The sequence below is a fragment of the Amaranthus tricolor genome, chromosome 15, assembly GCF_026212465.1.
Source record: "Amaranthus tricolor cultivar Red isolate AtriRed21 chromosome 15, ASM2621246v1, whole genome shotgun sequence".
NCBI classification, from domain to species: Eukaryota; Viridiplantae; Streptophyta; class Magnoliopsida; order Caryophyllales; family Amaranthaceae; genus Amaranthus; species Amaranthus tricolor.
The window spans coordinates 4818976-4830937 of NC_080061.1; the positions used below are offsets into that span (position 1 = coordinate 4818976).

The following is an 11962-nucleotide window of genomic DNA, read 5'->3' on the forward strand; positions in this document are numbered from 1 at the left end:
ATGTAATATTTTATGGCGCCAATTACTTTAAGCCCTTAAATTAATTGGACTACTCAAGTTTTTTTTTTTTTTTTTTTTTTTTTTTTAATTTTGTATGATATTTTTTTTATTTTTTTATTATTTTTTATTTTTTTATAGAAGTTTCTAGTTTTTGTTTAGTTTCTTGTTTTGAGGATGTAATTTAAGGGCTTGCATAAAGTAAACTTTTTGTTAAAAAGTATAGTATTTGTTAATAGTGATTTCTCATGTTTTAAGGATGTAATATTTTAAAAAAATAGCAAACTAGAATATTACTTTTAAGGGACTCATCAATATATATAAAAATTATAAACAAAGTAGAAATCATATTTTCTTTGTGATTGTAAACATACTTATTCTTCTATGTCAATTATTTAACCTCATTTGGTTTTGATATAGAGACCAAGAAATTGAGTAATGGGTATAATGGTTAAAATAATGAAGTATTCAAAAATAAAAGAAAATATAAAAAGTAAAATGATTCAAACTGATTGAGATAAATTAAAATTAAAAATAGGCAAATTAAATGATACAGCGGGATAACTCATGAAATCATATTCAAAGATAATGTGTAGCTTAGATATAAGGTGGTGTGAAAATGTCCTGTATCACTTAGGCTTTGTTTAAATTGAGGGAAATAGAGGGAAAAAAAAAGAAAAGGATTTAGAAGGATAGAAATTTCCTTATTTGAATAACAAAAATAGAGAGAGGAGATTTGGTGGGAAGAAATTTGAAAGTATTAATCCCTTTATTTTTGTTAACATTTAAATCTCTCCTTTCTTTCTCCTTTCCTTCCTTCCTTCCTATACAATGTCTTTAACGTGTCTTCCTTTCTCTTTCCTTCTCTTTGCTTTCCCTTCCTTTCTTTTTTTTCTAATTTGCTATCTAAACGTAGTATTAGTTTCAAGCATGCAGTTTACGACTGTTGTTGCAAGAAACTACACTTAGAGGGTTTGGCATGTGGGATTTGAGGAAGGGAATGAGACTTTTTCTCAAAAGAAGGTCCAAGTCCTTATTTGTCTAAAGAGAAGGGAAATAGGGAATGAGACTAAAAGAGATTAAAGTACCCAAGAAAAATGTCTTGGGAGAGGGTGGGTATTATGGTTGAGACTTTTATTTTTATCTTCTTCTTCCAAATCTCTTACATGCTAAACAAAAAATGAGACTTTTTTATCTTCAAAATTTCATCTTAAAGTCTCATTGCCAAATACCCCTTTAAATGTTTCAAAGTATATAAAATATGATAAAGCTCACAATTCACAACTCCGAACTCCGAAGGTAGCGTATAAAAAAATAAAGTAGCTCTAGTTTAGAAAAATTAATAATTTTCTGATGCATGTTTATATACTTCCTAAGTTTAACAAAAAATAATTCACGTTAAACATTTCTTTTTCTACTTTAGACAAAAGGAGTAAGAATCATGACCAGTAAAAATGGGTCCAGGATTCATTGTATAAATTGATAAACAAGAGGAAAAGATCTCTGGAGATGTAGAAAGAGAAGACATATGGAATATAATATCACCACAACAAATTTCTTTTAATACCCAATAGCATAGGTGCCATCTGTTTATTATAAAAAAATAAAATAAAATGCCATCAATTAGAAAAATGTTTATGTAGATCTGTGCTTTTAATAATAATATTCTTGAATACAAAATCCTTGCTTGTTTGTTTTCAAGTTATCTTGTAAAATGTGCTAAAGAGATCTTATCATTTATTGGAATATTCCAAGACTACTGTCCTCTTTGCCTAAACCTTCAATTCCTAAATACTCCCACTACTTGAGGATTAGTATCCAAGATTTGTATACTTCAAGCTAACAAGGCTACAATCAGAGGTATTCATTCGGGTCATGCAAATCGATTTCAATTCGAGTCTTGTATTCATGTTAATTTTTACATAATTGTTTATCTATTTTTTATGTCAGGTCAAATCGAGTTCATTACGAGATTAGGTAAATATCGAATTATTGGGTCATTTTAAAACACCTCTAACTGCAACACACTTGATCACTGAAGCTTCACAAAGAGTGAGGTCGAATTTTGGGTCGAACATGTGGAAGTCGAATTGTGGTTCGAAATAGTGAAATCAAAACAAAGTCTATGATCTTCGCTGACGCTTCAAACCAACCACTAAGCAAATTAAAGCTAAAGGAGGACATCTACGCAACCAAGCTCACATCTAGGTCGAAATTGGAGGGTAGAAATTACGCAACCTCAGCCTTGTAATAAAAAGGGATTATTTCCGACTGAAACATACTAACAAACATTATCTAAGACTTTCATGTAAGTAGAAAAAGTGCATACGATGTAAAAAGTCATTTACTATAAACTATATTCAAAACCAAAAAACTATGAATATTTAGCTTCATTGAAAATAGAATAGGAACTGAAAACTAACTAGAAAGAAAAGGATTTCAGAATGACACAACTCGTTCGAGAACACAAAGCTACTGCTTATTGCACTCAAGTTCACATTGAAGGAGTTTGTGTGGAATAAGAACCCGTTCGGAATTACGACCATACGAGGGGAAGGGGGAAGGAAGAAGCACGCTGCGAACATAAACCCCAATAGAAAAAACAAGACATTTTTCTTCTTATAACAAAGAATTAAGATTTGAACAGAGGATCATTAAACAGATAGATGTAGTTGGACAGCAAGTCACAACTTACAGAAAACAGAGATAACACAATCACAACCCATTCAGCTAGAAATAGCTGAACATCTCCTCGGATCACATATATATGCCGAGCCACCTGAAATGATACAAAATCACTTAAGCTTCGCTTTTGAAAGTGTAACACAAACCTAGACCTCATCTTCTTTCCTTGGCTCCAACAGCCAAAAGCCTAGATGACATAAGAAATGTGGAGGAAGGATGAAACATTACGTCTTTCCAAAGTGTAAGCCTTATCAGCGCACCAAAAGAGAAAACTCCAGAGCCCCCTCCTTATGCCGCGACGATTATAAGAACGATGAGGAGAACGATAGCAAATATCACCAAGAGCAGACACGTCTGCATTCAAGAGAGTTTTTAGAAAATGAAGATAAAACAGACCTAGAAAAGGTTACGGTGATCAATCATGTCAAAGTATGACCAACTAATTTTTGAAATTATTTGTTCAAAACTGTAGTTAAAATTTGTTCATGATTAAATAAAAAATTATATACAAGATTGCGAAAGCAATTTGAGACAATTTTCAGCTCACACCTTTTCCTTCCAATCATTATTTGCATTTTGGATAAAAGGGTGAGAGGTGGTATAGAGTAGCTTATGAAGGCTAATAGAATTCCAAAGATCGGCAAACTTTTGCTCATCCCAATCACCATGAGCCTTCAAGGTACCATACAACTACACACATTCAAGGTAACACCAAAACTATTTTTTTTTCTCTTTTTGAAATCACTGTGTTCTCTGGCTGATGCTAATATTGATGTATCTGACTGCCCCACTCAAAAACAAGGGAAAATAAAAAACCCAGATAACCAAATTATTAACAGGATAAACAATTAAAACACACCATCAAGCCGACCCCATTTGGTTGTATTAAGGCTATAATATTCTTGTTGGTAAAAAAATCAGGTGATAAAATACCAGTGGAAGAAACATCACCAGTCAAAATAAACTCACCAGAGATGAATTTGATCGTTGGGTCTTTGATGCCTTTGCTAGATGGGTTCTCGCCTGTGTAGTTGCAGCATGGCTATTCTCAACATTGGATCCAATATCATCTGTATAGAACAACCACCCAAAAGGCTTAGCATACAGACTCATTGTATACCACTTCAGAACTAAACAGATGAGAGACTACATACCGATCATAGCTCCTTGATCATGAACAAGCACAGCAAGGTCTTTGAAGATCTCATTTACCTCTCCAATTTGCTGCTGGATTTCCTGTATTCCCTGCTCTCTTTCTTCAATAACAGCTTCATTGAAAGATATCTCATTGTCCAATAGCAACACCTCTTGTCTGCACAACACGATAGAAACATTAGAGATTGTGACATTCAACAAGAGAAACTGTAAAAAATTGATTATTTTGCTAGCTGATTAATACCCAGTTAACAATCACAGAATAGAGCTGAACAAAACTGGCCAGGCCAGATATGTGGGCCATTGACAAAAGATTACAGTCAATAAAGTGGCTCATTATGACGCAATTTTAAAAGCATTTGTTTAGAACCACGTGCAAAATTATCAGGGAAAAATCCATGGTCAAAAAGGGGCCAACTCCTTTGTCATTGTCATTGCCCAGTTAGATCCATGATCAGCTACTGCCGACCAAAGGTATAAATCTACAAGCAAACTTGCTAGCATAAAATGATGATTTATCCATCAAATAAATAAGACATTTTGATTGAATTATACAATGTGAACATCAAAACCATATTGAGTGTTGAAGGCAGACTTGCAAAATCAAAATTGCTGGCCAGTGGATAGTCCAGAAAATTTTTAAAAGTGACTAAGAGTTCATTTATCTAGCCCTTCATCGATACCATGTCCTGAAAATCTAACATATAACAATTTTTCCCATAGAGAAAAGATACTTCCCCTTGGAATTTTATGGACAAGCCATTTCAAGATTGTATTGAAAGATGCTGAAACTAGAAAACTGGAATACAGCTAAAAAGCAGGCTTAGCAACCAGCATTCATACATGAAGCTTTAAAACTATTAGATAGCTTTAAAAATACAACACAGCAGAAACAAAACAATCTTGAGTGCAAGATCCTTACCTTCTAGCTTCCACAAGAAGAGCTCGCTGCTCCAGAGTCTTTTCTGAACTCACATCAACCTCACTAGCTGTGTAACTATCAAAACAGAAGGCCAATTGGCATAACAATTAGTTTACATAAAACACCCTGCTCCGGGAGGGAAGTTCTATGACCAGTATGATAGTGCTGAAATTGGATAAGACTCCTCAAGTATTTAATGACGAGATAAATTCCTAACTTAATCACCTAATTTAAACAACAAATAAGAAAACAAACGAACACACACATGCAAATACAAACACACACCATTATGCTCTTACAAGAAGAGTCACACTATTAGGGTTCTTTCATTGAAGAGTGCAGCATCAAATTTATTTAAAAATAAAAAAAAAATAAAAAAAAAAAGGCTTAAGCTGGAAGAAAAAAGCACCAAGAAGAATATGAGAGAAGACAATTGAGAAGGTTCTTTCATCTTTTGTAAAAGAATAAAAGACATGTATTCATCACTAGGTCAATTTTAAGAGAAATCACCAGACAAGTTGATTGATGGAAGGAATTTTACAATAGGCATTCTAATATCAACAATTATGTTCTAAATTTGATAAAAAGAAAGCTGACCTAAAATATTGGCTTATATCAAAATGATGAATATTGAAGTGCCATGAGATTATGATATGCAATTTGCAAAAATAAGTACCTAGAAGGAAGAACAGCCTGAGGAACAAATGGAGCATATGTTGTTTCCCGTTCTGCTGCAATGCGTTGAGCCTTTTGGAACTCTTTCAAAACTGCTTGAAAATCTTTTGCAAGTTTTGCATCAGCAATCTTCTTGCTTGCCTGAACACATGTAATGAAAATAAAATAATTGGCCGAGTAAAGAATATATGCATGATTACATATGTTAGAAACAAAGGAGATGCAAGTTTGAAAGTAGGACGTGCATTTAAAGAACCAGAGAGTTGGGACGAAAATAAAAACACTTACACTGACATTACTTTCATGATCTGTCTCACTAGCTAGTTTGAGCTTTGCAGAAGTATCCTTCACCAATTGCCCAATATGTAACCTTGTCTTGTGGCTAATAAAAGAAAAAGGAAGTTTAAGATCAGATGAGTCTAGCGGAATATACAGCCAACATTGAATGCATAACAATCAAGAAAGTCAAATGATGCTAACTATTAAGCAAATTTCAGGCCAAAGCATATTAAACTCTGAAAGCAAGTATAAAAGGTAACAAACATCACAAGACCTATATAAAAAAGATCTTATTAGCAAAAAAGAAGTTATAGTTACAACTAGAGCTGTTGATCAGAAATAAATTTGCATAAAAGAAACTTTCGAAGATACAAAAGACAATGAAAAATCAACTCGTCCCAGAATTCCTCCCCTTAATGTGTTTGTATGCTTTTCTAGAAATTGTCCAAATTACGTATTTGCTCTCTCTAAGCATCTTATTTGACACTACCCTTAAATGCAATTATATTAATTCTTTACAATATCCTTAATATTTGTGAACAGTCAAGACTAGAGAACTATAACACCAAAACATTCTAGAGATAAAAAATCGAAACTAAGACAAGTATTCTTGTTAGGAAAAGGCGATAAAAAATATAGAGAAACAGAACAATCCTACATCTAAAATTACAAATTAGAGAATGGTCCTGCTTTTAGTGCATGCCCTCTCTTCAAGCTCGTTAAAGACCACAAATATATTTCTTATCTCTAACAAACAAGCTCAAGTCACAGAAGCAATAATCCTATGAACTAAGCATCAAATTTTGCAGCAATAAATAAGAAATCAAACACACAGTATATGAAACCAAGGGCAAGCCTTCATTTTTTATGTATAAGAAATTTATTTTGAGCTGTTTCTCTTCTGCTCAATCCAATAGCTTAGTCTAAACTAGTGAAGAAAATATGTGCTAATTACCAACAGAGTCCTCTTGAACTTCTGGATTGAAGAACCTTAAAACTAGATGCAGCCAACATATAATAGTGTTACAGAAATTTCTTTCATAACAGACAAATAAATGTAATTATTGAAACACAGAAAGAACTGGGCGTCTAGAGGATGAAACTTGAGTGAAAAACAGAAAAATTGGTCAGTAAAAAAGGAAACAGGTGTGAACCTAGAGGGATGCTCAATATATCCATAGGAAACCAGGGCAAAACCTGTTGCCTCTGCGGCCAAACATTGTAAATCAACCATTTGAAAACCCGCAAATGACAAGGAGCCCAAAAGATTTAAAGCTCCATTATGCAACTCTTATCATGAACTTTTCTATAGAGTACTCGTGCCTCAACTAAGATCTAACGCAACCTCAATCACACTACTCACTTAAATTGTAGAGACAAAAAGTTCTAAGTCGACCACATCAAGAGCCACCAAAAAATGCTTTTTGGGAAATTTATGTAGTCCTCCATTAACCAATCAAAAGGAATGCACTAGTGGAAAAGGTAACCTAACCACAAAAGGGAAACAGCATGAATTATATAAAACTACAACAGGCACACACTCATCACTACATCTATCACACAAGCCACAAGTCCCACAACTTGTAGTTGTAACTTGAAAAAATCTCAGTAATCCTTACTAACCTACAACCAAATCACTGCACATGCAAAATGAATTCCCAACTCCTAACCTATAATACAGAAACAAAATTTCACCAAGAGCTCAACCAACCAAGATAGCTACTAAACCACCGAAGGTCAAGACCAAAAAAGCACTAAACCCAATCCAAATTAACAAATTGGCCACAATATGTACAGAATAAATCAAACTCAATGTAGACTAACCTAGCCAAATTAGTACAAGAACAAGCAAATCTTATTTGCAAAAATAGCACTATTGCAATATATATCATTGCCTTTGACATAACATATCTGACACAAAAACAGGTTACCCCAGGCAAATTATCACCAACCCGCAAAAATTGCACAACATAAAGCAATTCAATCTACACCAAACTGGACATTTTACCAAGATAAAAAGCAAAGATAAGCAAAATCACATTACCCTACTAAAATTGCGTCAGAATATTTTTGTAGGTGCAATTTATTTTATTCCCTATTTTTTACAACATTAAGGGCCTAATACAAGTAATTTAATTAAATTAATACTCTTATTAAGTAATTTAAACCTATATTTGAAGCCCTTAATTAAGGCTTCGGTGCAATGTGCACTTGCACATACCCAAAAGGCAAAAACTACCCAGACACTGCATCTGCCCAAAAGATGAAAGTTGAATTTTCTTCTACCTCAACAAATTTACAACGGATTACCAAAATTAAACAATTCCACCCACACAAAAAAAATGAACCCAAGCAAGATTAATACAAAACCCAAAAACAATAAAATTCAGATAATTTAGTACATCAGATCTCAAGAACAATCCAAACAAAGAAAGACATACAGTTTCTCACGAAGTTGAGGGGTGTCCTTGGGAGTACCAAGGGTATTAACAAGGCGTTGAAAAGAGGAAACAGCGGTATTAATCTGGAAGATTCCAGAAGCGACGGCCTGAGTAGGTTCTTGTTGTTTAACATTAATTAAATCACTTCTCGAAGCTAGCGGCCGACGACCCGCTTCGAGATCTTGAAAACTCATCTCTTTTCGATTAATTACACCACCCAATTCAAATCAAAATCAAAATTAAAATCATATAATTGCAACTTTGGAGTAGTAGAGATCTGGAAATTCTGAAAATGTAAAATTTTCAGAATTCCAGGTCAAGGACAAAAGAAAGTCGAGTATGCGATAATAAAGGAAGTTGATGACAGAATGATTTTATTTTTGTTTTTTCGAAGAATTATCATTATTATTATTATTATTATTATTATTATTATTATTATTATTATTATTATCTATTACTATTATTTAAATTTAAATGAAGGGAAAAAATGATGTGTTCCCGCTGGTAAAGTCTTACGTGGACCCTCATGATATTACGTGGTGAAAAAATAGGATATGTTGAGTTTTTTTATTCCAATTGCCAATTAAACTTTGACATTTGTTATAGTTAACAAGTAATAAAGAAATGAAAAAAAAATAAAATATGTGATGAAATTAAAAAAATAATGGTCATTAATCATTATAAAAAATAATAAAAAATAAAAAAAATAAATCAAAATAAAAAATAAAACGAAATAAGAAGATTAGATTAGATTAATTCTGAATTTTGAAATCAAGTTGCCATAAATTATGGAATTTAGGATGTAGCAAGTTGGTTACTAAGTTTATATATTCTCCAATCTAAAATACTTGCAACCATTTTTTACGCAGTTTAATGTATTAATTTTATCCTTAACATTTTTAATTATATATGATAAAAAACTTAAAAAAGTTGATATTAATAATTTTTGCATTGAGACGAATTAAATAAGATTCCACTTAACTATCTGTTAACTTATAGATTAAAAATTAATCATAAATTAAGGATGATAAATAAATTATTATAATATTTCTAATATTGCAAGTAATTTAAAACAAAAAAAGTATTAGTTATAATCAAATTGTGGCTTTGTCCTTAATAAAACCTTAAATCAATGATGAATTTTTGAGTAATTTTTATAGAATAAAAAATTTAACATCAATTCAAATAACTAAAGAAGTTAGGGATGAATTAAAATTATCAATTGTTAAGATTATAAGTGACTTGGTTGATCAATAATTAGGACATAAGTAAATCAATCAAGTATATTAGTGTAGGTAAGGAAAGGACCAAGTACTAGCTTGGAATTGATTGAGGGAGAATCAACCTAGTACACTTGTCCATTGTAGTCATTGGTTGGGTAGTGTCCTAGAGCAAGACATAATCTTGGTGAACAAAGATCTCATCAGACACAGGACATGTCAAAGTGTCATTTGTGTAGAGCTACTCATTGCTTAGTTTACTAGTTTCCCTTTCCTCACTAAACCTCCATTATAATTTCTTCAACTTTTATAGTTCTCTTTTAAACACATATTAATACTATCCTAGCTAGATATGATAGATAACAAAATATAGCTCAAGTTAGGTGAACCATCTTAAATTTTGAGTCTATATTTGCTTTGTTCATTATTATTAGGTCCAATTTCAATTTTCTAATTATGATTTTTTGAATATTTGAAAACTAATTTCTAATATTGAAACATTGTAAACAAGATTATATATAAATAAATAAGATTCCCCATGATATTAAAATCAATTATAAACCAATAAGCACATTACAAAAATTGGACAATTAGTAAGATCTCACACGTCTATATACAAAGATCAACGACTTAGAATAAGTAATGTATCAATTGAGTAATATATTCATCAAATTGGACAATTAGTTATCTAAAATAATTTATTTGAGTATATAAATATTTTATATCAAATATTAAATATTTTTATTATTGAATTTGATCAAATTGCATAATTTAGGCTATTTAATTCAAAGTAACAAAAAAGATGGGGTACTAGTTTCATTTACTATAATAGATCAAATTACAATAAATAAACTTTGAATTACGATCGATTATTAATAGCCTATAAATTATTAATAGCCTATAAAGGCTTCCTACAGAAATAAACGTATGCCACTTAATGCAGCAAGCACATGGTATTCTTTAGTAAAAGGCGAAAGAATAGTTCGCTTCGTGCTCACTGCATGGTAGCGTGAGAATAAAGAGAAGCAGGTTTTGTTATTTATATACATAGCATTACCTTGCTCTTTTTTCTTGACCGATGTGGGATATTGTGCTTTCACTAATCTCTACAACAATGTTTTTTTTTGGAAAGTACTCCAAAAATGTAGTATTTTGAGAATTAGAAATAAGAAATCCATTGTTAACTGATCTTTACATTAGAGTAAGTTAGGATGAGTAGTAATAAAACTGAATTTACAAAATTTTCAATGGGTTAATAAATGGGTTAAAATATAGGTCGACCTGACCTGATTGACCAATTTAATAAATGGGTTAAACAGGTTTTTTTCGGGTTTAAATATTCAACCTGAACCTAACCCATTTAATAAACAGATCAGGTTAGGTTGACCCATTTAATTAATTGGGTCAAAAATCTAAACCCAAACCCGCTAATTTTGGATCGGTTTCAGATCAGGTTAGCAGGTTGGGTCAGCTTTTGCCAGCCCTAAGATCAGTAATAACATTGAGTTAACTGTCAATGATAGTCTATAACTATAACTCTATAACTCTATAAGATAGTTTGTATTAGTTTCATTCACTCCAATAGGTCTAGTTCCGAACATTATTAAGCTTTAAATTAAATACGATCAATTATTAGTGTAATAGATTTATTATTTTAAAGTATTCAAGGTCACTAATAAGTATAAATACATAATATCATATAAAATTGTTATGATTACTTGATTAATCTAATTCACTTTATTATGTATAATAAGTTTCAATTATCAAACTTAGAAATACAATCGATTATAGTGTAATAGAGTAATGTATATTCTAATAGCTTATACTCCCTCTAATTAAAAACAAATGTCTCATTTGGAATTTGCATAAATTCTCCCTCTAGTAATATATTCTGAATTTCTAATAAGTTAATTACAAGCCTAAAAAGAAATCGAGATAATTACTCTAAATTTCTAAATTCTCCCTCGAGTTGTGAGGTGTGCAATCGGGTCATTGGGTTGATTTCGGATTAGGTACTTCGGGTCGGTTAAAATCGGTTTTTGCGTCCCTATTGTTTTTCACATCATGGTAAATCATTTTACAAATCGGGTTCGGTTATAAGGTGTAGTAAATTTCGGATTATTAGGTCTATTTTGAACACTTTTAAGTTTATCTGTTGTTAAGTTAATTGTTATGAAAGACGTTTGTTAAAAAATATTGTTAGTTATAAGTTGTTTTTTGGCATTGGGTTAAGAGTGATTTACCAAAACTTTTAATGGATATTTGAGCAATAAAATTGAAAAAAAATAATCATAAAGTAAACCATATGAAATTATATTCCTTTATTTCAAAGAAATAACTCAATTATAAATTCGGTAAAGATCAAAGAAATTGTGTAAAAGTGTTATAAATTAAAACGGTGTATATATATATATATATATATATATATATATATATATATATATATATATATATATATATATATATATATATATATATATATATATATATATATATATATATATATATATATATATATATATATATATATATATATATATATATATATATATATATATATATATATATATATATATATATATATATAT

The 11962-nt window shown here is 31.0% G+C and overlaps 1 protein-coding gene and 1 non-coding gene across 3 annotated transcripts; both read right to left on the minus strand.

The window, feature by feature from the left end:
• Positions 1–2591: 2591 nt before the first annotated feature.
• On the minus strand, positions 2592–8537 carry LOC130801491 (syntaxin-22-like). Of its 2 annotated transcripts, XR_009039625.1 has the most exons (8): positions 8155–8537; positions 5723–5816; positions 5436–5575; positions 4760–4834; positions 3837–3994; positions 3652–3752; positions 2911–3036; positions 2592–2776 (listed from the first exon to the last, which is right to left on the minus strand). XR_009039625.1 is itself a non-coding variant. In XM_057665354.1 (7 exons), the coding sequence occupies exons 1-7, from the start codon at positions 8346–8348 to the stop codon at positions 2971–2973; spliced, it is 828 nt and encodes a 275-aa protein (XP_057521337.1). In that variant the 5' UTR covers positions 8349–8537; the 3' UTR covers positions 2592–2970. The 2 variants fall into 2 exon arrangements, 1 of the variants encoding a protein (XP_057521337.1); XM_057665354.1 differs by having other exon boundaries at positions 2592–3036.
• A 1729-nt stretch (positions 8538–10266) lies between these two features.
• LOC130801971 (U5 spliceosomal RNA) lies at positions 10267–10381 on the minus strand. Its single transcript, XR_009039693.1, has one exon. It is a non-coding gene; the product is annotated as a U5 spliceosomal RNA (small nuclear RNA).
• Positions 10382–11962: the final 1581 nt, after the last annotated feature.